Source organism: Scyliorhinus torazame, chromosome 12 (assembly GCF_047496885.1).
Source record: "Scyliorhinus torazame isolate Kashiwa2021f chromosome 12, sScyTor2.1, whole genome shotgun sequence".
Lineage (NCBI taxonomy): Eukaryota > Metazoa > Chordata > Chondrichthyes > Carcharhiniformes > Scyliorhinidae > Scyliorhinus > Scyliorhinus torazame.
The window spans coordinates 161,531,069-161,555,290 of NC_092718.1; the positions used below are offsets into that span (position 1 = coordinate 161,531,069).

The window sequence follows — 24,222 nt, forward strand, 5'->3', positions numbered from 1 at the left end:
TCAGTTTCTGCTCCGATGAGCTTGAGTTTTTCCATCAGAGACAGGAAGAGTTTCAGCTAAAAGTTCTGCTTGAGCTTCTACAAGTTGAATTATCTCAGGTTGCTGCTCATCTGTTTCTGTGGCACGAGATAATGCCTCGGCAATAATAAGATCTTTCCCTGGAGTGTAGACCAGTTGAAAGGCCTACCTTCGTAGTTTCATGATAATTTGTTGCAGTCTTGAAGTCATATCATTCAAATCTTTCTTGATCATATGAACTAGTGGTCGGTGATCTGTTTCAACCGTGAACATTGGAAGTCCATACATATAGTCATGGAATTTTTGTATTCCCGTAAGCAAGCCGAACACGCTTTCTCGATCTGAACGTAACGTTGCTCTGTGATGATCAGAGATCTGGATGTATATGCAATGGGTCTCCAAAAAGCATCATCATTCGTTTGAAGGAAGACTGCCCCAATGCCATTTTGACTTGCATCTGTGGAAATCTTTGTTTCTCGCCCAGGGGCAAAGAAGGAAAGGACAGGTGTGGTGGTCAGTGCTGACTTGAGATCAGACCATTCTTTCGTGTGCTCTTCAGTCCATGAGAAGAATGTGTTCTTCCTTGTGGGGTTAAACAAGGCAGTTGTTTGTGAAGCAAGGTTGGGGATGAATTTTCTTCAGAAATTCACTACACCAAGGAATCTCAGAACTGCTTTTTTTAATCTTCTGGGATGGATATATTCTGGACAGCAGCAATCTGATCATCATCTGGTTGCACACCATGTTCCGATATTTGGTCACCCAGAAGGGAATCTGTTGGGCTGGTCGACGTGTAGCTCCAGACCCACAGCAATGTGGTTGACTCTTTTAAAAAAAAAATGCCACTCAGTTTGACTTGCCTGCGATGCTCACACCCCATGAAAGAATAAAGGCCCTCATACCAGTTTTCCTTGACCTCCTCACATGCTTCTCCTAACTGCTTCTCTATTTGTCCTCCTTCTCTCCGTCGTAACTAATATTTCCGTCTCCTCCTCTCTTGACTGTCTCAGTCACTGCATGCTCCGTGCTCTGTTTCAAAGCATAGTAAGACCTCACAAAGAACAATGAGATTGTTGACTAGCTAAGCATTTTTAGTTTCCTGTGGGGGAACATGTTTGGGCATCTATCTCTCCTTTAAATAGTGTGGTAGTCACCACTAGCGGTATTATATGTATTACGGCACTGCCCGTATAGTAGAGGTACATGGGTAAATCCCTTTCTGCTGGCTCCGCCCAGTAGGCGGCGTATAAATGTGTGTGCTCGCCGGTGCTGCAGCCATTCTGGCTCCAGCTACAGGAGGCACAATCTTTGCTCAGTAAAGACTTGATTATTCCACAACTCTCGTCTTTGTGGCAATTGATAGTGCATCAATTTATTGAGCAACGATTTTTTAAATGATGGATCTTCGCATCAAGCCTGATCGCCTGCAGCTGAGCCCTCAAGCAGCCAATGCTACGTCTGCCTTTGACCACTGGCTAGCCTGCTTCGAACGCTACCTCCGAACAGCCGCTGAGGAATCCTCGGACGCGCGGAAGCTCCAAGTCCCTCATTCACGGGTGAGCCCTGACATTTTTCCTCTCATCCGGGATGCGCCCACTTACTCCGAAGCGATGGAGCTCCTGAAGGGACATTACGTTCGGCCAGTCAATCAACTATACGTCAGGTATCTCCTGGACAGCAACTCCCCGGTGAGTCCCTGGACGATTTCTGGCGTGTCCTGCACAACCTGGGGAGGAACTGTGACTGCCAGGCAGTTTCGGCAGTCCAGCACACAGAACTTTTAATCCGAGACGCCTTCGTTACGGGCATGAGGTCTGCGTACGTCCGCCAGCGCCTATTGGAAGGGGGTACGCTTGATCTTGCAAGAACTAGGCAGCTCGCAAACTCGTTAACAGTGGCCTCCCGTAACGTCCAGTCGTACGCCTCCGACCGCGCGGCACCCTCGTGGGCCCCACCAGCTGCCGACTCCAGCTCACCGCAAGCCTGCGCCGCGCGGCAACCAGCCAACCCTGGGGGGCCCCAAGTGCTATTTTTGCGGGCAGAACAAACACCCCCGCATCGCTGCCCGGCGCGGCGGGCGACCTGCAATGGATGTGGAAGGAAGGGACACTTCATTTCTGTTTGCCAGGCCCGGTCAGTCGTCGCCCAGCGTTCCTGCACTCCCCACGTGCGACACAGAGGTGCCGCCATTTTCCTCCTCGCAAGCCACGTGCAGACCATGGGCACCACCATCTTTGATGCCACAAGCCACGTGCGGCCCGTGGGCGCCGCCATCTTCGGTGCCATTTTGGACGGCGCCTCAGGACCCCTGCTCGTCTGGAAGCTCATCTGGCCGTTCATCACCTGCCGCTACCTCCACCACCGCTGGCCTCCCAGCATCTGCCACAGATCGTCTCGATCACCCTGGACCAGTACCTGCCCCGCAACCTCGCGACCGCAACGACAACGGTGAAGGTCGATGGGCACGAGATGTCCTGCCTTTTTGATTCCGGGAGCACAGAGAGCTTCATCCACCCCACGACAGTAAGGCGCTGCTCCCTCGCAGTACACCCCGTCATCCAGAAGATCTCCCTGGCCTCCGGATCCCATTCTGTGGAAATCTGGGGGTACTGCTTCGCGACCCTCACCATCCAAGGCATAGAGTTTAGCAACTTCCGGCTCTACCCCACCTCTGCGCTGCCCTGTTACTCGGCCTGGACTTCCAGTGCCACCTCCAAAGCTTAACCTTAAAATTCGGCGGACCCCTACCCCCCCTCCCATCCACCGACCGCAATACGTATTTTCTGAACATGGTCGATGAGTACTCCCGGTTTCCTTTCGCCATCCCATGCCCCGATATCACTTCTGCCACGGTCATTAAAGCCCTCCACAGCACCTTCACACTGTTCAGTTTCCCCACCTACGTCCACATCGATCGGGGATCCTCTTTTATGAGCGATGAGCTGCATCGGTTCCTGCTCAGCAAGGGCATTGCCTCGAGCAGGACGACCAGCTACAACCCCCGGGGAAATGGACAGGTGGAGAGGGAGAATGGGACAGTCTGGAAGGCCGTCCTGCTGGCCCTGTGGTCTAAACATCTCCCGGTCTCCCGCTGGCAGGAGGTCCTCCCCGACGCGTTCCACTCCATCCGATTGCTCCTCTGCACGACGACTAATGAGACCCCTCACAAACGGGTGTTTGCCTTCCCCAGGAAGTCCACCTCCGGGGTGTCGCTCCTAACATGGCTGACAGTTCCTGGGCCCGTCCTCCTTCGGAAGCATGTGCGGACCCATAAGTCGGACCCTTTGGTCGAAAGGATCCACCTCCTCCTTGCCAACCCGCAGTACGCCTACGTGGCACACCCCGACGGGTGCCAGGATACAGTCTCCCTCCGGGACCTGGCACCCGCTGGGTCTTCACCCACGGCCCCCGACCTGACACGGCCCCCCCCCCCCCCCCACCGATTGCCTCATTCACCCCTGCGCCACTCCCCCTCCCTCCAGCGAACCTCACCACAGCCCCCGCCCCAGTAGGATCCGTCCTTCCACTGGCTCCACTCAGGGGTGCAGAAGACGAGGACAACACGCTCCTGGAGTCGCAGGTGACCAAGTCGGCGCCCACATCACCACCAGGACTGAGGCGATCGCAGAGGAGGGTCAAGGCCCCCGACAGACTGAACTTATAATTTTTTCCCACCACCCCGCCGGACTCTTTTTTTTAACAGGGGGTGAATGTGGTAGTCACCACCAGCAGTATTATATGTATTACGGCACTGCCCGTATAGTAGAGGTACATGGGTAAATCCCTGCCTGCTGGCTCCACCCAGTAGGTGGCGTATAAATGTGTGTGCTCGCCAGGTGCTGTAGCCATTCTGGTTCCAGCTACAGGAGGCACAACATCTTTGCTCAATAAAGCCTCGATTATTCACTACTCTCGTCTTTGTGGTAATTGATAGTGCATCAAATAGCACCCTTCTGCCCTCAACATTTATTCAAAATAGGTGCATGGAGACTCAGTTTAATTTCCAAAGGTGCCAGTTCAAACAATGTTTGTGCACATTTGATGGGCCAACTGGCCCTCTTCTGCACTGTAGGGATTCTATGATTTTATGAATGTAACACTCCCTCTGTACCCACTCGTCAAATAGTCTAAAGTTTTTTCAAGTTGTTCTACCTATTATTTTTATTTTCTGCCATTTCTCTGTATAGGATTTCTGTGGAGGTTCAATCATCTCAAGACACTGGATTCTCTCTGCTGCACACTGTTTTAATGATACTATAGGAGAGATTACCAACTTTACTGTATCGGCTGGTAAGAGCAAGATTTTTCTAAAAGCTTTGTCCAGTTCTTCGAGGAACTGGTTTTGTCTGTCTGACTCATTGGCCGGCATTCTCACCTCTGAATTCAATCATTTAGGAGGCAAAGCTCAACTCCAGGATTTTAGCTGATCATTCATTCTAACACTGAGTGGGTGCTGCATTGTCAGAGGTGCCAAACTTCGGATAAGGCATTAAGCTGAGGCTCAAAGCATCAGAGAATGCAAAAGTTGTCATGAAATGCCACTTGACAAAGAGTATGGAGTTCTCTTCGAGTTCCCAAATCCACGCAGACACAAGGACAACGTACAAACTCCCCACACAGCCACCCAAGGCGGGAATCGAACCCGGGCCCCTGGTGCTGTGAGGCAGCAGTGCTAACCACTCTGCCACCTGAGCTCTTATAGCTGTTGTTTATGAAGGCCTTATTTTCAGACTGTTGCAGACCTTTCAATTGTTCCACCAGCCCCTGCCAGCCAGCCACCTTCTCACCATCCCCATTTCAAAGAGTAGAGACCTATATTGAACCAGTGGACACCTGGGCAGGCACAGATTATGTCAATTCAGATGGACCCCACCTGACATGTTGAGTGCAGTGAAGACACTGGGGCTCTGCAATGAATTGGGATTATTTATGTCCTTTACTAATCGTCATACCTTGAATCAAAATACAACACAATGGCTCTTTGAGCTATCAGTTTAGCACAGGAAATGCCAGTAGGAATAAAAAAGGGTTTCTTTTATAAACTGTGTAGAAGGGGATCAGTTCTGACCTTGGTCTAAGAGATGGGAATTAACTTACGATCGTTCCCTTTCAGGTTCCATCAGAAGAAGGGAAGGTTTGCAAAGATTAGCTGTGGAAGAAGTGATTATCCATGAAGATTTTAGCTCACCTTCAGAGATGAACAACGATATTGCTCTTTTGAAGACTAAGGATCCCTTCATATTCAGTCCTCATGTGAGGTACCTACCACCCACTTTGGGTATTAGAATGTCCAAAGTTTGCTTGAATACTTTGTTGGTGAGGAGAGTCAGATAGAAAATGAAAGAGGAGTGATCTATTGAAAAGATAAATGCCTTGATGATAGGATGCTTGTGGAATGCTTTTCAAAAAGATTACTGTGTGGATGGAGGTCATTCAGTCCTTTGTGTCAATGCTGACCTTTTGGTTCTGTAGTCCAAAGCCATGCTCTCTGAATAATTTGTTATTCGGGGTATTTGTTTGATGGGGGCAGGCGGTGTATTGTATCAGGAGAGGGGTTGAGTAAGCCACTCAAATTTGGTCTCCCCACCCCATCTGCAAGATTTCAGAACAAGAAAATGGGCCTCCAGCTCCACCTCGTACCAACACGAGGAAATGTTATACAGGGCAGGGGAAAGGTCGGCACGGTGGCGCAGTGGTTAGCACTGCTGCCTTATGCTGCCACGGACCCGGGTACAATCCCAGCCCCAAGTCACTGTCATGTCTGCATGGGTCGCATCCCCATAACCCAAAGATGTGCAGGTTAGGTGGATTGGCCACGCTAAATTGCCCCTTAATTGGGGAAAAAAAAGAATTGGGTACTCTAAATTTATTTTTTAAACAGATACAGAGCAGGAGGCACCAGTAATGCTGTTTGCCAAACACAAGATGCAGAGGTTCTACTTATTCTTAAAGGCAGGCTGCCTCTCAAAGGACAGGTGAAAGAAAATGATCGGAACAGTAGACATTGTTGGAAAACGAACACTGGGGCAGAGAGCAATCCAAATAAACGGATGCGGCACTGGAGGCATGAGTGCTTCAGGTAGGCAGGAGGAGGGACTCCATGGTTCTCCAAGGGGCAGGGGGTGGAGGGGGGAGGGGGGAGGAGACCCGTAAGGACCATTCATGGAAGAGAGTGGGGGCAATGACCAGGGAAGTCAGTTCCCCAAGTCTGGGCAGAGGGTCTTGCAGGAGTGCCACAAAGTGACCTCACAGTGGCCCCATGAGGTTGGTAAAGGTCAGGTGAGTGTAACTCACCTCCTGGCTCCCCAAATCCTGGCCCCCATCAACAAGGAGTCAGGAGTGTGAGAGAATACTCCCCACTTGCTTGGATGAGCGCAGCTGCAACTTGAGAAGCTCAAAACCATCCAGGACAAAGAGCCCACTTGATTGGCACCGCATCCACAAACATTCAATCCCTCCACCACCGACGCACAGTGCTAGCCGTGTGTACCATTTACAGGATGCACTGCAGGAACTCACCAAAGCTCCTTAAGCAGCACCTTCCAAACCCACGACCACTACCATCTAGAAGGACAAGGGCAGCAAATACCTGGGAACCCCACCGTCTGGAGGTTCCCCTCCAAGTCACTCACCACCCTGACTTGGAAATATATCGCCGTTCCTTCACTGTCACTGGGTCAAAATCCTGGAATTCTCTCACTAATAACACTGTGGGTGTACCTACATCACACAGTCTGCAGCGGTTCAAGAAGCCAGCTTACCGCCACCTTCTCAAGGACAGCTAGGGATTGGCAATAAATTCTGGACCCGCCAGCCACGCCCTCATCCCGTAAATGAATAAATTAAAAAATTAATAAGACCTCCTCCTCACCAGACCTCTCACATTGCTCAATGCACCACACTCTCATCACTCACCCAGCACTAATCGCTGGCCCTCAGAACTCACCCACAAGATCCAGATAGTCCCCTCACCCTCGCAGGCTTTCCAATGTTGCCAAACATACACCCACCACTCACTGCCTCGACCTACCTCCAGCTATTCAGCTATGGTAGGCACAGCACCCAAACAGTCACTGACCACTGACATCCTGTCCCCTCTCTCAGAGGACAAAGTGGCACACAATAGAGCTTTGATGAGAGAGGATACGGAGTCCTATGGGGGAAGATTGCTTTCAGCATCATGCTGCTATCTCTAACGCTGAGAACATTGAGGATATTCTCCCTCAGGCTCTCTCATTGTGCTGTCTGGCACAGTGAGCACGTTGTTGACGGGTGTGACCATGGTCCTCTAGATTCTCAATCTCCTTCTCTCACACCAATTTTCCTGCCCTCATTTCCTGCTTTTAGGTGCCCATGAACTGCCACTTGCCCAGTCGCAGGAACGTGATTCAGGAGGGAAAGTGGCAGTGCGGTGGTCAGATTCTGTCAGATTCTGGCAGCCACCAGTTCAGATACTACAATATGCTGGAGTATAGAGTTGGGGTCAGCACGTGTCGCGTTATCTGGGCACGCATGGGCTGAAGTCAGTCCCGGGGTAAAGGAGGGTTTGCAGGCTCTCTGTAGAGTGAGGTCGCTGACAAGTTCTACTGCGGAAGGCTGAGTTGAGGACTTCACGCGGGCTGCTTACGGGATGACATTGATGTCTGTCACCCTGAGGTGCTGGGGTGCATTGGCTGGCCTGCCAACAGCCTCCTCTCAGTGTAAAGGAGTTGGGAGGAATCTGCCTCCCAAGCTGGCAGAGGCCATGACATGGAACATGTCCTCTCCACATCCTCTGCCCCATCTCTTCTGCAGATCCAAGGCACTGCCACCTACTGTTGCAGCCTCTGTGTGGACAGGTCACCAAATCCCCTGACCTCCCGGATGAGGATGTGACAACACTCTCCAGTAAATACTTCAAAACACATCCAAAGACCTTAACATGAATAGAAAAAGTTCATGAATTGTCCCCAAATGAAGTTGTCCCATTGGACAGGTGCAGCATGGGTTCATAAAGGGCAGGGTCGTGCCTAACTAATTTAGTTGAATTTTTTGAGGATATTACCAATGCGGTAGATAACGAGGAGCCAATGGATGTGATATATCTGGATTTCCAGAAAGCTTTTGACAAGGTGTCACACAAAAGGTTGCTGCATAAGATAAAGATGAATGGTGTTAAAGGTAAAGTAGTAGCATGGATAGAGGATTGGTTAAGTAATAGAAAACAAAGAGTGGGGATTAATGGGTGTTTCTCTGGTTGGCAATCAGTAGCTAGTGGTGTCCCTCAGGGATCACTGTTGGGCCCACAATTGTTCACAATTTACATAGATGATTTGGAGTTGGGGACCAAGTGCAATGTGTCCAAGTTTGCAGACGACACTAAGATAAGTGGTAAAGCAAAAAGTGCCAAGGATACTGGAAGTCTGCACAGGGATTTGGATAGGCTAAGTGAATGGGTGATGGTCTGGCAGATGGAATACAATGTTGACAAATGTGAGGTTGTCCATTTTGGTCAGAATAACAGCAAAAGGGATTATTATTTAAATGATAAAATATTAAAACATGCTGCTGTGCAGAGAGACCTGGGTGTCCCAGTGCATGAGTCGCAAAAGGTTGGTTTACAGGTGCAACTGGTGATTAAGAAGGCGAATAGAGTTTTGACCTTCATTGCTAGAGGGATGGAGTTTAAGACTAGGGAGGTTATGCTGCAACTGTATAAGGTGTTAGTGAGGCCACACCTGGAGTATTGTGTTCAGTTTTGGTCTCTTTACCTGAAAAAGGATATACTGGCACTGGAGGGTGTGCAGAGGAGATTTACTAGGTGGACTTCCGGTTGCGGCTATGCGGAGCTAAGCCGCACGTTCGGCAGCTCCCGCTTGGAACGGACTTTTGGGCTCTTTTCAGGGTCCCCAATGGCATTTCTTTGACGTTTCCCGGTGTGGGAAGGAGTCTACAACAGCTCCCCATCAGTATATGGTTTCAACTAGGAGCGGGGCGACAAAAAAGGTGGTGGTGGACACGAAGAAGGTGCGAGGGAAGAAGGACAAAATGGCGGCGGGCGGAGACCAGGCAGCATGGAGGCAGTGGGCGGAGGAGGAGCAGGAGGGTATCCAGCGCTGCTTCAGAGAGATCTAAACGGACTTGTTAGAGCCGATGAAGGCTTCTATTGATAAGCTGCTGGAGACACAGACAGCCCAGGGAGTGGCGATCCGCGAGGCTCGATAAAAGATCTCTGACAATGAGGACAAGATCTTAGTCCTGGCGGTAAAGGTGGAGGCGCACGAGGCGCTCCACAAGAAATGGCAGGAGCGGTTCGAGGAGATGGAGAATCGGTCGAGGCGGAAGAATCTGCGGATTCTGGTCCTCCCTGAGGAGCTGGAGGGACCGGACGTGGGGGCCTATGTGGTCACCATGTTGAACTCGCTGATGGGAGCGGGGTCCTTCCAGGGGCCCCTGGAGCTGGAAGGGGCCCATAGAGTGTTGGCGAGGAGGCCCAAGGCTAACGAGCCTCCGTGGGCGGTGCTGGTGAGGTTCCATCGGTTCGTCGATCGGGAGTGTGTGCTCAGGTGGGCCAAGAATGAGAGGAGCAGCAGGTGGGAGAATGCGGAGGTTCGAATATACCAGGACTGGAGTACGGAGGTGGCGAAGAGGAGGGCCAGGTACAATCGAGCGAAGGCGGTGCTGCACACGAAGGGGGTGAAGTTTGGCATGTTGCAGCCGGCGCGACTGTGGGTCACCTACAAGGACCGGCACCATTATTTTGAGTCTCCGGAGGAGGCGTGGGATTTGTTCAGGCCGAGAAGTTGGACACAGATTGAGGGTCGGGACGGGCGATTGAGGACTGCGGTTGATATGTTATGTTTATTTTATTTTATTTTTTTCTCGGGTATTTTTTTGTATTGCTCCGGGTTTCTTTTTCTCTGTGTTTTTCTCTTTCGGGTCGGTGAGGGTTGCTGGGGCGGGTTGGGCACTGTTTTGGTTGGGTTGGTCGGGGGGGCTCTTGGAGGGGGGTAGGTAAACGGAACAGGGGTGGTGGCCGGCGGTGAGATGGGGCCCTGCGGAGGAGGGGGAGGCCCGAGTCAGGGGTGAGGGGACAGGGCCTGTAAAAGGAGCTGCGTCAGAGGTGGCGGGGCCTGGTAGGTGGAAAGCGTGGACTTTTTCTCGCGCTGAAGACTGAAGGGGGCAGGGCCGGGGCGGGGAAGCGAGGGTTGTTTCCCGCGCTTAGAACGGAAGGGGGAGGAGGGAGAGCCTATGGATGGGGAACGGGAGAGGAGGGTGTGCCACACAATGGGAGGAGTCGAAGGAGAGGCGGGGGTGGCCGGGGTCAGCAGTAGTCAGCTGACTTGTGGAAGTGCATGGGGGGAGTAAATCAGCTAGGATGGGTCCTAGTCGGGGGGGGGGGGGGGGAATCGAGTTGCTGCTGCTATGGTCAAGGAGGAGCTGGAGCGAGTGGGAGGGGGGGAGGGTCGAGACGGGGGTATGCCGCTGTGGGGATCGGGCCGGGTGTGGGCTGCGGGCACGTGGCTGGTCGAGGAGGGGTCATGGCTAGTCAGCGGCTGAGGGGGGGCGGGCAGCCCCCTGATCCGGCTGCTAACCTGGAATGTAAGGGGACTGAATGGGCCGGTTAAGCGGGCCCACGTGTTCGCGCACCTGAAGGGGCTCAGGGCGGATGTGGTTATGCTTCAGGAGACACACCTGAAGGTAGCAGACCAGGTAAGATTGAGGAAAGGGTGGGTAGGTCAGGTTTTTCACTCGGGGCTAGATGCCAAAAATCGAGGGGTGGCGATCTTGGTGGGGAAGAAGGTCATTCGAGGTGTCGAGCATTGTGGCAGATAATGGCGGTAGGTACATAATGGTAAGTGGTAAGTTGCAGGGAGAGAGGGTGGTACTGGTCAATGTGTATGCCCCGACCTGGGATGATGCGGGTTTTATGCGGCGTATGTTGGGTCGGATCCCAGACTTTGAAGTGGGGGGCCTGATAATGGGGGGAGATTGTAACACGGTGCTGGATCCGGCACTGGATCGCTCCAGGTCTAGGACGGGTAGGAAGCCGGCAGCGGCTAGAGTGCTGAGGGGGTTTATGGACCAGATGGGAGGGGTGGACCCTTGGAGATTTGCTAGGGAATTTTCATTCTTCTCACATGTCCATAAGGCTTATTCCCGAATCAACTTTTTTGTTTTGAGTAGGGCGCTGATCGCAAGAGTAGGGGATACTGAGTATTCGGCAATAGCCATTTCGGACCGCGCCCCGCATTGGGTGGACTTGGAGATGGGGGAGGAGAGGGACCAGCGCCCGCTGTGGCGCTTGGAGGTGGGGCTGTTGGCGGACGAGGAGGTGAGCGAGCGGGTCCGAGGAAGTATAGAGAGGTACTTGGAGTCCAACGACAACGGGGAGGTCCGAGTGAGGATGGTATGGGAGGCACTGAAGGCGGTGGTTGTAGTGCACAATGACTTACGAGAGAGACGAATAGAGGTGAAGTCGATGAGGCTTTATTAAGCGTGACTTGTTCCCAGCAGTTCGGCAACAGACTGGAGCTGCGGGGAGAAGCCCAGGTTCTTATACTCCACCTTCAGGGCGGAGCTAGGGATCAACAGCCAACTAGGACCCGGGATCTGTCAGCCAATAGCATCACAGCTTCACAGTCCCACATGACCCCTAATGCATACTACCACAGTGGTGAAGGGAGAGCTGATTTCCATTAGGGCCCACAAGGAGCGGAGGGAGCAAGGGAGAGGGAGAGGCTGGTGGGGGAGATGGTGAGGGTAGACTGGAGGTTTGCGGAGGAGCCCGAGGAAGGATTGTTGAGGAAAAGGCGTAGCCTCCAGGCCAAATTCGACCTGGTGACCACCAGGAAGGCGGAGGTGCAGTGGAGGAAGGCCCAGGGGGCGGTCTACGAGTATGGGGAAAAGGCAAGCCGGATGCTGGCACATCAGCTTCGGAAGCGGGATGCAGCTAGGGAGATCGGGGGAGTTAAGGACAGGGGAGGGAGTGTGGTGCGGAGTGGGGTTGGCATCAATGGGGTCTTCAGGGACTTTTACGAGGAATTGTACCGATCCGAGCCCCCACAGGCGGAGGGAGGGATGGGCCGCTTCCTGGACCAATTCAGGTTTCCAAAGGTGGAAGAGGGATTGGTGGCGGGATTGGGGGCCCCGATTGGGCTGGAGGAGCTGATCAAAGGGATAGGAAACATGCAAGCGGGGAAGGCACCGGGGCCGGACGGTTTCCCGGTCGAATTCTATAAAAAATATATGGAACTGTTGGGCCCGCTGTTAGTCAGGACCTTTAATGAGGCAAGGGAGGGGGGGGGGAGTGCTTTGCCCCGACGATGTCCCGGGCACTGATCTCCTTGATCCTGAAGCGGGACAAGGATCCCTGGCAATGTGGGTCTTACAGAGCAATTTCCTTGCTAAATGGAGATGCCAAGGTGCTGGCGAAGGTCTTAGCCACGAGGATTGAGGATTGTGTGCCGCAGATCATCCATGAAGACCAGACGGGGTTTGTGAAGGGGAGGCAGTTGAACGCGAATGTGCGGAGGCTTTTGAACGTTATCATGATGCCGGCGAGGGAGGGGGAGGCGGAGATAGTGGTGGCGATGCACGCTGAGAAAGCCTTCGATAGGGTAGAGTGGGGGTACCTGTGGGAGGTGCTGAAGAGGCTCGGGTTTGGGGAGGGGTTCGTCAGGTGGGTTAGGCTGTTGTATGAAGTCCCGATGACGAGTGTGGCCACAGACAGGAGGAGGTCCGAGTACTTTCGGTTGCACCGAGGGACGAGACAGGGGTGTCCCCTGTCCCCCCTGCTCTTTGCACTGGCGATTGAACCTCTGACTATGGCACAGAGAGAGTCGAGGAACTGGAGGGGGTTGGTGCGGGGTGGGGAGGAGCATAGGGTGTCACTTTGTGCGGACGACCTGCTGCTGTATGTGGCGGACCCGGTGGGAGGAATGCCGGAAGTAATGAGGATTCTTAGGGAATTCGGGGACTTTTCGGGGTACAAGCTCAACATGGGGAAGAGTGAGCTGTTCGTGGTTTACCCAGGGGACCAGGAGAGGGGGATTGGCGAGCTCCCACTAAAAAGGGCGGAGAGGAGCTTCAGGTATTTGGGGGTCCAGGTGGCCAGGAGCTGGGGGGCCCTGCATAGGCTTAACTTTACAAGGCTGGTGGAGCAAATGGAGGAGGAGTTCAAGAGGTGGGATGCATTGTCGCTGTCCTTGGCGGGTAGGGTGCAGTCAATCAAAATGACGGTGCTCCCAAGGTTTTTGTTCCTGTTCCAGTGCCTCCCCATGTTTATCCCGAAGGCTTTTTTCAGGCGGGTTAACAGGAGTATAGTGGGGTTTGTGTGGGCGCGAGGGACTCCGAGGGTGAGAAGGGTGTTCCTGGAGTGGAGTAGAGATAGGGGGGGACTGGCGCTGCCCAACCTCTGTGGGTACTACTGGGCCGCCAATGCGACGATGATGTGCAAGTGGGTGGTGGTGGGGGAGGGGGCTGCATGGAAGAGGCTGGAGACGGCGTCCGGTGTGGTACAAGTCTGGGGGCGCTGGCAACGGCGCCGCTGCCGCTCCTTCCAAGGAGGTATACCACAAGCCCGGTGGTGGTGGCTGCCCTCAAAATCTGGGAGCAGTGGAGGCGACACAGGGGGGAAGTTGGGACCTCGGCGTCGACCCCATTACTGGGGAACACCGGTTCGCCCCAGGGAGAACAGGTGGAGGGTTTGCGGGGTGGCACAGGGCAGGAATACGAAAGTTGGGGGACCTGTTTTGGACGGGAAGTTCGCGAGCTTGGGTGAGCTGGAAGAGAAGTACGGGCTCCCCCCCCCCGGGGAACACCTTCAGGTACTTACAGGTAAGGGCGTTTGCCAGACGGCAGGTGATGGAATTCCCGCGGCTACTGTCACACACAGTACAGGACAGGGTGCTCTCGGGGGGGTGGGTGGGAGTGGGGAAAATCTCGGAAACTTACCAGGTGATGCAGGAGGAGGAGGAGGCCTCGGTGGTGGAGGTAAAAGGTAAGTGGGAGGAGGAGTTGGGAGAGAATACTGAGGAAGGGACGTGGGCAGATGCCCTGGGGAGGGTGAACTCTTCCTCATCGTGCGCGAGGCTCAGCCTCATACAGTTTAAGGTGCTGCACAGGGCACACATGACCGGGACAAGGATGAGCCGGTTTTTTGGGGGTGAGGACAGGTGTGTTAGGTGCTCGGGGAGCCCAGCAAACCACACCCATATGTTCTGGGCATGCCCAGCACTGGAGGAATTTTGGAAGGGCGTAGCGAGGACGGTGTCGAGGGTGGGAGTATCCAGGGTCAGACCGGGCTGGGGGCTCGCAATATTTGGGTGGCAGAGGAGCCGGGAGTGCAGGAGGCGAAAGAGGCCGGAATTCTGGCCTTTGCGTCCCTGGTAGCCCGGCGAAGGATTCTCCTTCAGTGGAAAGATGCGAGGCCCCCTTGGATCTTGGAATCCTGGATCAGCGATATGGCAGGGTTCATTAAGTTGGAGAGAGTGAAATTCGCCGTGAGAGGGTCGGTACAAGGGTTCTTTAGGCGGTGGCAACCGTTCTTAGACTTCCTGGCAGAGTGGTAGACATTGGTCAATGGCAGCAGCAGCTCGGGGGGGTGGGGGGGGGGTTTACAGTATGTTATTACAGTTGAGTTGTTAATAAAATAGAGTTACACCATCTCCAGCCGTGTTGACCTGTTTGTAGACCAGAACACCCAACACAACACTTTATTCACTCGCTGTCAGGATCTCTGTCCCTTTAAATAATACCACTACAGAGCCAATCTTGCTGCTTCATTCTTCCTTTTACATTTCTGGACAGCACACTACTGCCAGGAGTGAAATTTGGTGCCCTGGTGTCCTATCAGCAAGTCTGGTTGTGTGACATCAGGATTAATATCTGTTTCCATGTATTGTGGCCAATTCTCTGTGTGAGCTCATATCAATATCAATCACTCCAAAGCAGGAAGGGGGTGTTAATCCACCATCTGAACTCCTCTACTCCCCTGTTTAATTGGGGAGGGGGAGCCAACAGGCGAAACTTTCTCCTCGAAAGGTTTTCAGACATCAGGACAATTTCCTTGTCCCAACCCCACACAGATCAGGGAGATTCGTCCGGGAGGTGACCAATTAACACACCAGCTCTACAGTCACTATCCAATTAAGGGCAGCGGATGGGTTGCCAGAGTCGGGAGTCCAGAGAACTGGGCCTACTCTCGCAAAGAGTGTGAGGACAGTAGGTGTGCTGCTGAGGGCCAGATTGATGGAGTAGCGCTGCAGCCACCTTTATGGTCGGAGTGGATGCACGATTCACTGCATATGGTCATTGGAAACGTCCATCTCCAAAATGTCTTCACTCAATGATGACGCAGCGATACGGGTGAACGGTAAGGCTGCCGTTTGCTGCTGGTAATCTCCATCAGCAGCCTCAAAGGTAATGAGAGTCTGACCTCTCACAGTGAGGCTGCCTTCTCTCACTAGGGAGCAGTTGTAGTAGTTGGGGGGGGGGGGTTCATGCTGCTGGTGTTTTTATCACCGAACCACAGAATTGTCACAGCACAGAAGGAGGCCATTTGGCCCAACGCGCCTGCACCAGCTCTCCAAACGAGCGTAATGACTAATTCCCATTGTCCTTCCTATTCCTCATATCCCGGCACATTGCTTCTACTCCAGTAATCATCTAATGTCCTCTTGAATGCCTCGAAAAAACCTGCCTCCACCACACTGCCAGGCAGTGCATTCCAGACCCCAACCACTCGCTGTTTGAAAAGGTTATTTTTGTCTCACATTACATTTGCCTCTTTTGAAATTCACTTTATATCTGTGCCTCCTTGTTCTTGATCCTTTTAAGAGCGGGAACAGTTTCCCCCTCTACCCAGCCCCCTCATTATTTTGAACACTTCTATCAAATCTACCCTTAGCCGCCTTCTCTCCAACGAGAACTTTCCCAACCTCCCCAATCTATCCTCATACGTTTTATAATGAGATCCAAAGATAGTGAGGGTCTGGAGACATTGAGGTCATGATTAGCACAACAACAGGGCGTCCCAACACAAGCGGGGGGCTGGGGGATGTGGTGTACTAGTGTCCCAGTCACAAGATTCCAGCTGCAACCAAAAATAGAGGCTAATTGCCCTTTGTTGTGCCTTAATTCAAAACCAATGTATGTTATATTACTCTTTGGTAATATATCTCGTTACTCTTTGCTTCGTAATCCAAAATGGTCTGATGGTGTGATCCTGAAGAAACCACCAATCTTTAACTTAAAGCAAAACAATTGATTAATATTGAGTTTGCACACTCCACAGAATTACAACTAGTAATCAAGTAATCTATATTAAAGCATTAACTAATTTAAACTACACGTGCTAAACTAAGCTGTGATCTATCTCTCTTACACACTACTGTCTAGTCACTCCTGGTTGGAAGAGACCAAGATCCTTTGCGTTCTAATATTTATAGTGGGAACTAGTGGTGCCCTCTAGTGGTTGTGTTACCCTGAGATGTAATAATCAACCCTTTACTTGTCTACATCTGTACATATCATTACAATGTCACAGCTGTCATAGGAAACCTGCGATAAAATCTTACCATGGCAATATGTCAGGGTGCCGACCTGACCAGTGGCATTCCAATTTTCCATTCCACCTAACTTGGGCTGGGAAGATTCGATCCAACATCTCACCCTCGATGTTCATATGTAAACCCAGTGGTTCCCAAAGTATGGAGTGAGACACTGGTGGTCCACCAGGGTCCACCAGGAGGTCCGTGGGCTGGTCCAAAATGCAAACGATTGACGCGCAACGCCAGACTCGAGAACAGGCCAGAATCCTCAACCCCACCACTCGCAGGACATCACACAACCAGACAGTCAAGGGCCCAGCAGACCCACAGCAATGTGGTTGACCCTTAGCCACACCCTGAAATGGACCAGCCACTCAGTTCAAGGGCAATTAGGGCTGGGCAACAAATTCTGGCTTTGCCAGTGATGCCCACATCCCATTAATTATTAAATATTTTAAAAATCTGTGTATGGCATGAATTACCATCAGTATGAGCTGTAAGATCTGTGAGAATGTAGTTTCATAAGTAAGATTTATATTACTGTTGACTTTGTTTGATTACTGCAGATGTAAGATTATAGTGTAAGGGCCCTTTCTGTTGATTCCCTTTTTTTCCTTTCCTCTATTTTTGCTGTTAGCATTTTGATCCATGGATGCTTAATGGACTTATATAGAACATAGAACATAGAACAATACAGCGCAGTACAGGCCCTTCGGCCCACGATGTTGCACCGAAACAAAAGCCATCTAACCTACACTATGCCATTATCATCCATATGTTTATCCAATAAACTTTTGAATGCCCTCAATGTTGGCGAGTTCACTACTGTAGCAGGTAGGGCATTCCACGGCCTCACTACTCTTTGCGTAAAGAACCTACCTCTGACCTCTGTCCTATATCTATTACCCCTCAGTTTAACGTTATGTCCCCTCGTGCCAGCCATTTCCATCCGCGGGAGAAGGCTCTCACTGTCCACCCTATCCAACCCCCTGATCATTTTGTATGCCTCTATTAAGTCTCCTCTTAACCTTCTTCTCTCCAACGAAAACAACCTCAAGTCCATCAGCCTTTCCTCATAAGATTTTCCCTCCATACCAGGCAACATCCTGGTAAATCTCCTCTGCACCCGCTCCAAAGCCTCCACGTCCTTCCTATAATGCGGTGACCAGAACTGTACGCAATACTCCAAATGCGGCCGTACCAGAGTTCTGTACAGCTGCAACATGACCTCCCGACTCCGGAACTCAATCCCTCTACCAATAAAGGCCAACACTCCATAGGCCTTCTTCACAACCCTATCAACCTGGGTGGCAACTTTCAGGGATCTATGTACATGGACACCTAGATCCCTCTACTCATCCACACTTTCAAGAACTTTACCATTAGCCAAATATTCCGCATTCCTGTTATTCCTTCCAAAGTGAATCACCTCACACTTCTCTACATTAAACTCCATTTGCCACCTCTCAGCCCAGCTCTGCAGCTTATCTATTTCCCTCTGTAACCTGCTACATCCTTCCACACTATCGACAACACCACCGACTTTAGTATCGTCTGCAAATGTACTCACCCACCCTTCTGCGCCTTCCTCTAGGTCATTGATAAAAATGACAAACAGCGACGGCCCCAGAACAGATCCTTGTGGTACTCCACTTGTGACTGTACTCCATTCTGAACATTTCCCATCAACCACCACCCTCTGTCTTCTTTCAGCTAGCCAATTTCTGATCCACATCTCTAAATAACCCTCAATCCCCAACCTCCGTATTTTCTGCAATAGCCTACCGTGGGGAACCTTATCAAATGCTTTGCTGAAATCCATATACACCACATCAACTGCTCTACCCTCATCTACCTGTTCAGTCACCTTCTCAAAGAACTCAATAAGGTTTGTGAGGCACGACCTACCCTTCACAAAGCCATGCTGACTATCCCTGATCATATTATTCCTATCTAGATGATTATAAATCTTGTCTCTTATAATCCCCTCCAAGACTTTACCCACTACAGGCGTGAGGCTCTTTAAGTAGAGCAGGGGAAATGAGGAATTCAAAGGTTACAAAACTAGAACTGTGCTAGTTTTGGACTGCAGAACTCAGACCTTTCGGCACTCAAGAGATTGGTGGGACTTGGTGCAATTGGTTGGCTGGTGGCTAATGAATTGTCCAAAAGGCTGTATTCTGCCTGGTAACAGATGGTGCTTGGATCATGCCTGAGTAGGATTACTTCCAAAGACCTTAGGAAAACAGAGTTTGTATCCTGGAAGGAAAGGACCTGCTCTCTCTCACTCCCTTATGTATTCTCCAGTAAAGCTGCTATATTTCTGAAACTGCAGAGACCTGAATGAATCTACAGTGAAAACCTCAAACTGAAAGCCTAAATTTAAGGAAGGTGTGCTGGACAACCGTCTGAAACAAAGGCTCTTTATCATTTTACTTATTATTTTATACCTCTCTCCTCCGCTCTGTGGTTGTTTGTCTTGTCTGTGCATGTGTGTAGAGGTTGGAGGCAAGTTCAAGTGGGGGGGGGGGGGGGGTTGGAATTAGATAATGGTGAACCATTTGTATTTGCTTCATATTTAATTATAGTTCTTGTTATTGATAAATGTAATTGTGTTTAAATTTACAAACCTGGTGACTGTAATTAATGGACAGCCAAAGGCCAAAGACTTTGGTTGTTTTTCTAAGAATTATTGATCAATTTCAATTCTGTTGCGACTCCGGGTCAAGTGGGGCTGGAATTGACTAGCCTAGGGGGTGGTAACAATGTTTCTCAGAAGAAGATTATTGGGCTGAATTCATAATACAAATTAAAATGTTTCTGATAAACATGTTGTTTTGTCTGTTTGTAACCTGAAAATGGCTAGACTTCTATTTCTCGGGTGAAATAATAATTAATTGATATTTTTAGAAACAAAATTGAAGTACGTAATTTTATTACAAGCGGGAGTGAAAAAGCAGCGAAATATTTATCGTTTCCGTCGGTTCCCGTTAATCCTGATCAGTCTTTTTTTGCAATCCTGATCGAAAGCGGGTGGGTAAGATCAGTCCACGATTCACGGGATATTTTGCCCCAACCAAGGGTCAGTGGACCAAATGATCTGAGAAGCCAGCTGAATCAACCCATCGGTTTATATCTTGCAGGCCCGTTTGTTTGCCTTGTACAAAGAAAAGCGCGGAGATTCTTTCCTCGGTAGCGGGCACTTGGGATGAAGTGTGTCAGTATGAAGGTAACGCAACTGGCCCCAAGCTTCTTTCTTAACGGCAAATCCCAGGCGGACTAATAATTGCCACCAGAAACAGTCCGATTGCGTCTTATGATTTGTGTGTATCTTGTGATGCATCTCCCCCAGGTTCAACTTCTCTAGTCTCTCCCTCATTAGAGGACATGTGCCAAGATCTTCCATTCTCGCTCACGGTTGCGATCCTCCGGTGCCACGGAGTTTTGGCTGGAATGCCAAATTTCCAGTTCTCGCTGGCAATGAATCCCGCCACAGACGAGACTTCGAATCCCACCTATAGTGTCCATTCTGACCAGTGGTTACCTCTGCTGCTCAATGTTTAATACAATGCAGAGATCTCTGTGGTGTCAGGACAATGAACCCATGTGAGCTGACTGCTGTAACCTCACACATTGGAAAAGGAAAGAATTTACATTGATATATTTCCAAACTCCCACATGCATTTCTCCTATCTTTGGAAAGGTGGCATCCTTCAGTTAAATGTGGCCAATTTAACCTCCCTCCTTGCTTGTAGCTTTACACATAAATGTGAACGAACAAAACAATATTTGTAAAGAATTTCAGTAGATTCCAGAACACTTCCCACAACATTGGAAATGCCCGGAACACATACTATCTCTGTCCATGGGCTACATTTCTTTCTCAGGCTAGCAAATTGGGCTGAACTTTCACAGAGTTGGGGAGATGCTACCGACTTTTAAAAATGGTGGCTGAGACCAGATTCTGACATCCCTGGCCCCAATTTACGTCAAAGCGGAATAAGGGTGCGAGATGGTGCGGGTTACAAGCCTGCACTCTGCACTCCTGATTTGCCCACCTCCATTTCGGGGAGAGGAGTCTCCTCGCCTGCCACAATCTTCATGGAATCCGGCCAGCTTTTCAAGGAGTCAAGGTGCATGGTCCCTCAGAGATGTCGTGAACCATTGTCTGGGTGAGGAAACTTTTTGAAAGGTAAGTTGAAAAGGTCTTAGCCATTCCCTTCTGCCAAGCTATGTTCCCTTCACTCACCCTTCATGGACCCGGATATCTTCCATGCCAACCTGTGCCCCTTCATCCACCCCACCGTGACCGCTCATATCTTCCGTGCTCATCAATTCACTTCCATGCCCATTCATAGAATTCATAGATTTATTACAATGCACAAGGAGTCCATTCGGCCCATTGAGTTTGCACTGACTCTCTGAAAGAGCACACTACCTAGACCCACTGCCCAACCCTACCCCCATAACCCCACCTAACCTGCACATCTTTGGACACTAAGGGGAAAGTTAGCATGGCCAATCCAACTAACGTGCACATCTTTGGACTGTGGGAAGAAACTGGAGCACCTGTAGGAAAACCAGGCCGACGACGGGGAGAAAGTGCAAACTCCACACAGTCACCCAAGGCTGGAATTGAACCGGGTCCCTGGCACTGTGAGGCAGCAGTGCTAACCACTGTGCCATCGTACCACCCCCCCATGCACTATACATGCTGTACTGAACCAATGAACACAATAGTACAGTCATGGGCAACATGCGGCCCAGGGGCCACATCCGGCCTACCTGGAGTCTGAATACAGCCCACGAGACATTTTGTTGACTGTTGCCCACACGAAGGGTTACCACATTCTGCTGATTTTCATCCACGTAGACTTTTTCCCTACTGGTACAACTGAATTGATCTGCACATAAAGCAAGGGCAAGTGAAGTGAGGTGCATACGATTGTATATAACATTGACTGTGATAGCAGTAATTTCAAAGTCTAAATATTTATTTTGTTTTAATCATTTGAAGTTGATAGTTTGATTCATATGTAAATGATTAAACATTTTCTATAGCTCGGTATCAAATATTCAACACGTATTTAATGTATTTAATCTTATACAAGGAGGTTAATGAACAAGCCCAATTTCAATCTTGCGGCCCACTGGAATATATGGGGGCCTCCCATGTGGCCCACTCACTAGGCCAGGTTGCCCGTCACTGCTATAACAGCCATATCACATGTGAAAAAGCTTTTTAAAAAGTTGTCCATTCATAACTTTCTGAAAAAACTGCTTTTGCTACACCCCTGTTTCAGTGTCCACCAACCAGACCTTTAAAGTATTAATAGCAGAAAGTGTAAGCACTTAACTCCTCTGTCTTTTTTTTCTTTGATGAATGTGGCGACCCTGGCTAGCCCAGCATTTGTTGCCCATTCCTGATTGCTCTGGAGAAGGCAGTGGTCAGCTGTCTTCTTGAATCCCTGCAGTATATGTGGTGCAGGCGCACCCACAGTGCTGCTAGGAAAGGAATTCCAGGATATAATAAAAATAATCTTCATTGTCACAAGTAGGCTTACATTAACACTGCAATGAAGTTACTGTGAAAAGCCCCTAGTCGCCACATTCCGGCGCCTGTTTAGATATATGGAGAGAGAATTCAGAATGTCCAAATTACCTAACAGCGCGTCTTTCGGGACTTTTGGGAGGAAACCTGAGCACCCGGAGGAAACCCACGCAGACACAGGGAGAACGTACAGACTCCGCACAGACAGTGACTCAAGCCGGGAATCGAACCTGGGACCCTGGTACTGTGAAGCAACAGTGCTAACCACTGTGCTACCGTGCTGCCCATATTGACTCAGTGGCAGTGATGGAACACCAGTACAGTTTCAAGTCAGGATGTTCTGTGGTTTGGAGTGAGATTGGATGTCAGGCAATCATTTCTTTCTTTTTCAGCATTTTCCAATCTTATCTGACGGTTGCCCCAATGTTGGTTGGTCAAACCCTTCATATCATTCCCTTTTTTTGTTGGATTTGGTGGGTAGTGTAGCAGCCGAAGGCCTTTCCTGCTGCTGACGCCCTCCATTTATCTTGCCTGGCGACGGGCCCTGATTGGCTCACCCGCACCAATGGCTGCAGGTCAATCAAACTGACAAAATTAGGCCTCCTTTTGGGCCATTACCAACAAACTGGTTCTTGGCTCTAGTCAGAAGATTAAATATCATTGTCTTGGTACACATTAAAATAGCGTTGCGAGATCAGTTGAATAATTGGAGTTGAATATCTTTTTCATGTTTTCTTGCAGATGCCCTCCTGACAGGTCGTGGTGGAAGAATGCAAAAAATAATATCAGGTTATGTGAGTGGGTGGGGATACTATAATAAAAAAGGAAAAATATTATCTCACAACCTCTACCATGCACAAGTGGACGTTCAGGTACAAAATTTATAGTTTCTGAATTGTATCACCTTTCCGTCATAGCTCCTATTCTTTCTTTTTCTAAAAAAATTTAGAGTACCCAATTAATTTTTTCCAATTAAGGGGCAATTTGGCATGGTCAATACACCTGCCCTGCACATCTTTGGGCTGTGGGGGCGAAACCCACGCAAACACGGGGAGAATGTGCAAACTCTACATGGTCAGTGACCCAGAGCCGGGATCGAACCTGGGACCTCAGCATAACAGGGCTAACCACTGTGTCACCATGCTGCCTTAGCTCCTATACTTGGATAATTGACTGGAGTCCATGACCATATTAAAATGGGTATACGATACCAGGGCAGCACCGTGTTGAGTTTTAAGCTTGATACCTTTAAGATTCTAGGGCGGGGAAGTGGGCCTAGGTCGAGTGTTCTTTCAGAGGCCGGTGCAGACTCGATGGGCCGAACGGCCCCCTTCTGCATTGTGGGGACTCTATGGATTAAAGCTGCGGGGCCAAATCGATGCAGATCCAATGCCCAATTCATTCAACTTGTGATGTCAAAAGAACCAGGGGTCAAGATAATGGATGCTGCCGGATCTGCTGGCAATCTCCCAGCTGTACACTGGTGACGGACGCAGTGGCCACCGGTGACAGGCTGCATGCTGGGAGAGAAGATCAAGCCAGTCGGAAAACAGCCATCAGTTACAGAAGGGGAGCTCAGTGGAAAAAAGAACATAGATTTGAAAATGCACAATAAGTGGTGTGGGTAGACTAACAATGAAAATATAAACCTGAAAATAACAGTTACGTATGATAAGATTTGTATTTTTTATGACCACCGGGCATTACAAAGTTTTTCAGCCAATGAAGTATATTTGAAGTGAGTTACTGTTGTAATGCAGGAAGCACAGCAGCCAATTTGCACATAGCAAGATCCCACACAGCGATACAATAATGGCCAAATAATCTGTTTTTCTGATGTTAACTGAGGGATAAATATTGTCTAGGACACCGGGGAGAACCGCCCCGCCCCCGATCCTGCGATCTTTTATGTCCAGCTGCAGGAGAAGGCAGGCTCAGTTCTAACAGCTCGTCTGGAAGACCATCACCTCTGACAGTGCAGCACTCCCTCTGTATTGCACTGGCGCGTCACCTTGTTCCCAAGTCCTGGGATGAGGCTTGAACCCACAATCTTCTGCTGCAGAGGCTACCAACTGGGCCTTGACACTTTAAAAAAAAAAGTAATCTCCCCGAACAGGAATC

At 50.2% G+C, this 24,222-nt stretch overlaps 1 protein-coding gene across 3 annotated transcripts in view; it reads left to right on the top strand.

Annotated features, from left to right (window-relative positions):
* The window catches only part of LOC140386708 (complement factor B-like), a 109,786-nt gene that overhangs the window by 76,716 nt on the left and 8,848 nt on the right, over positions 1–24,222 (top strand). For all 3 annotated transcript variants that reach the window (XM_072469293.1, XM_072469294.1, XM_072469295.1), the window contains 4 exons: positions 4,206–4,308; positions 5,132–5,276; positions 19,694–19,779; positions 22,843–22,973. In XM_072469293.1, the coding sequence (XP_072325394.1) occupies positions 4,206–4,308; positions 5,132–5,276; positions 19,694–19,779; positions 22,843–22,973 (465 nt within the window). The remainder of the gene's footprint in view (positions 1–4,205; positions 4,309–5,131; positions 5,277–19,693; positions 19,780–22,842; positions 22,974–24,222) is intronic.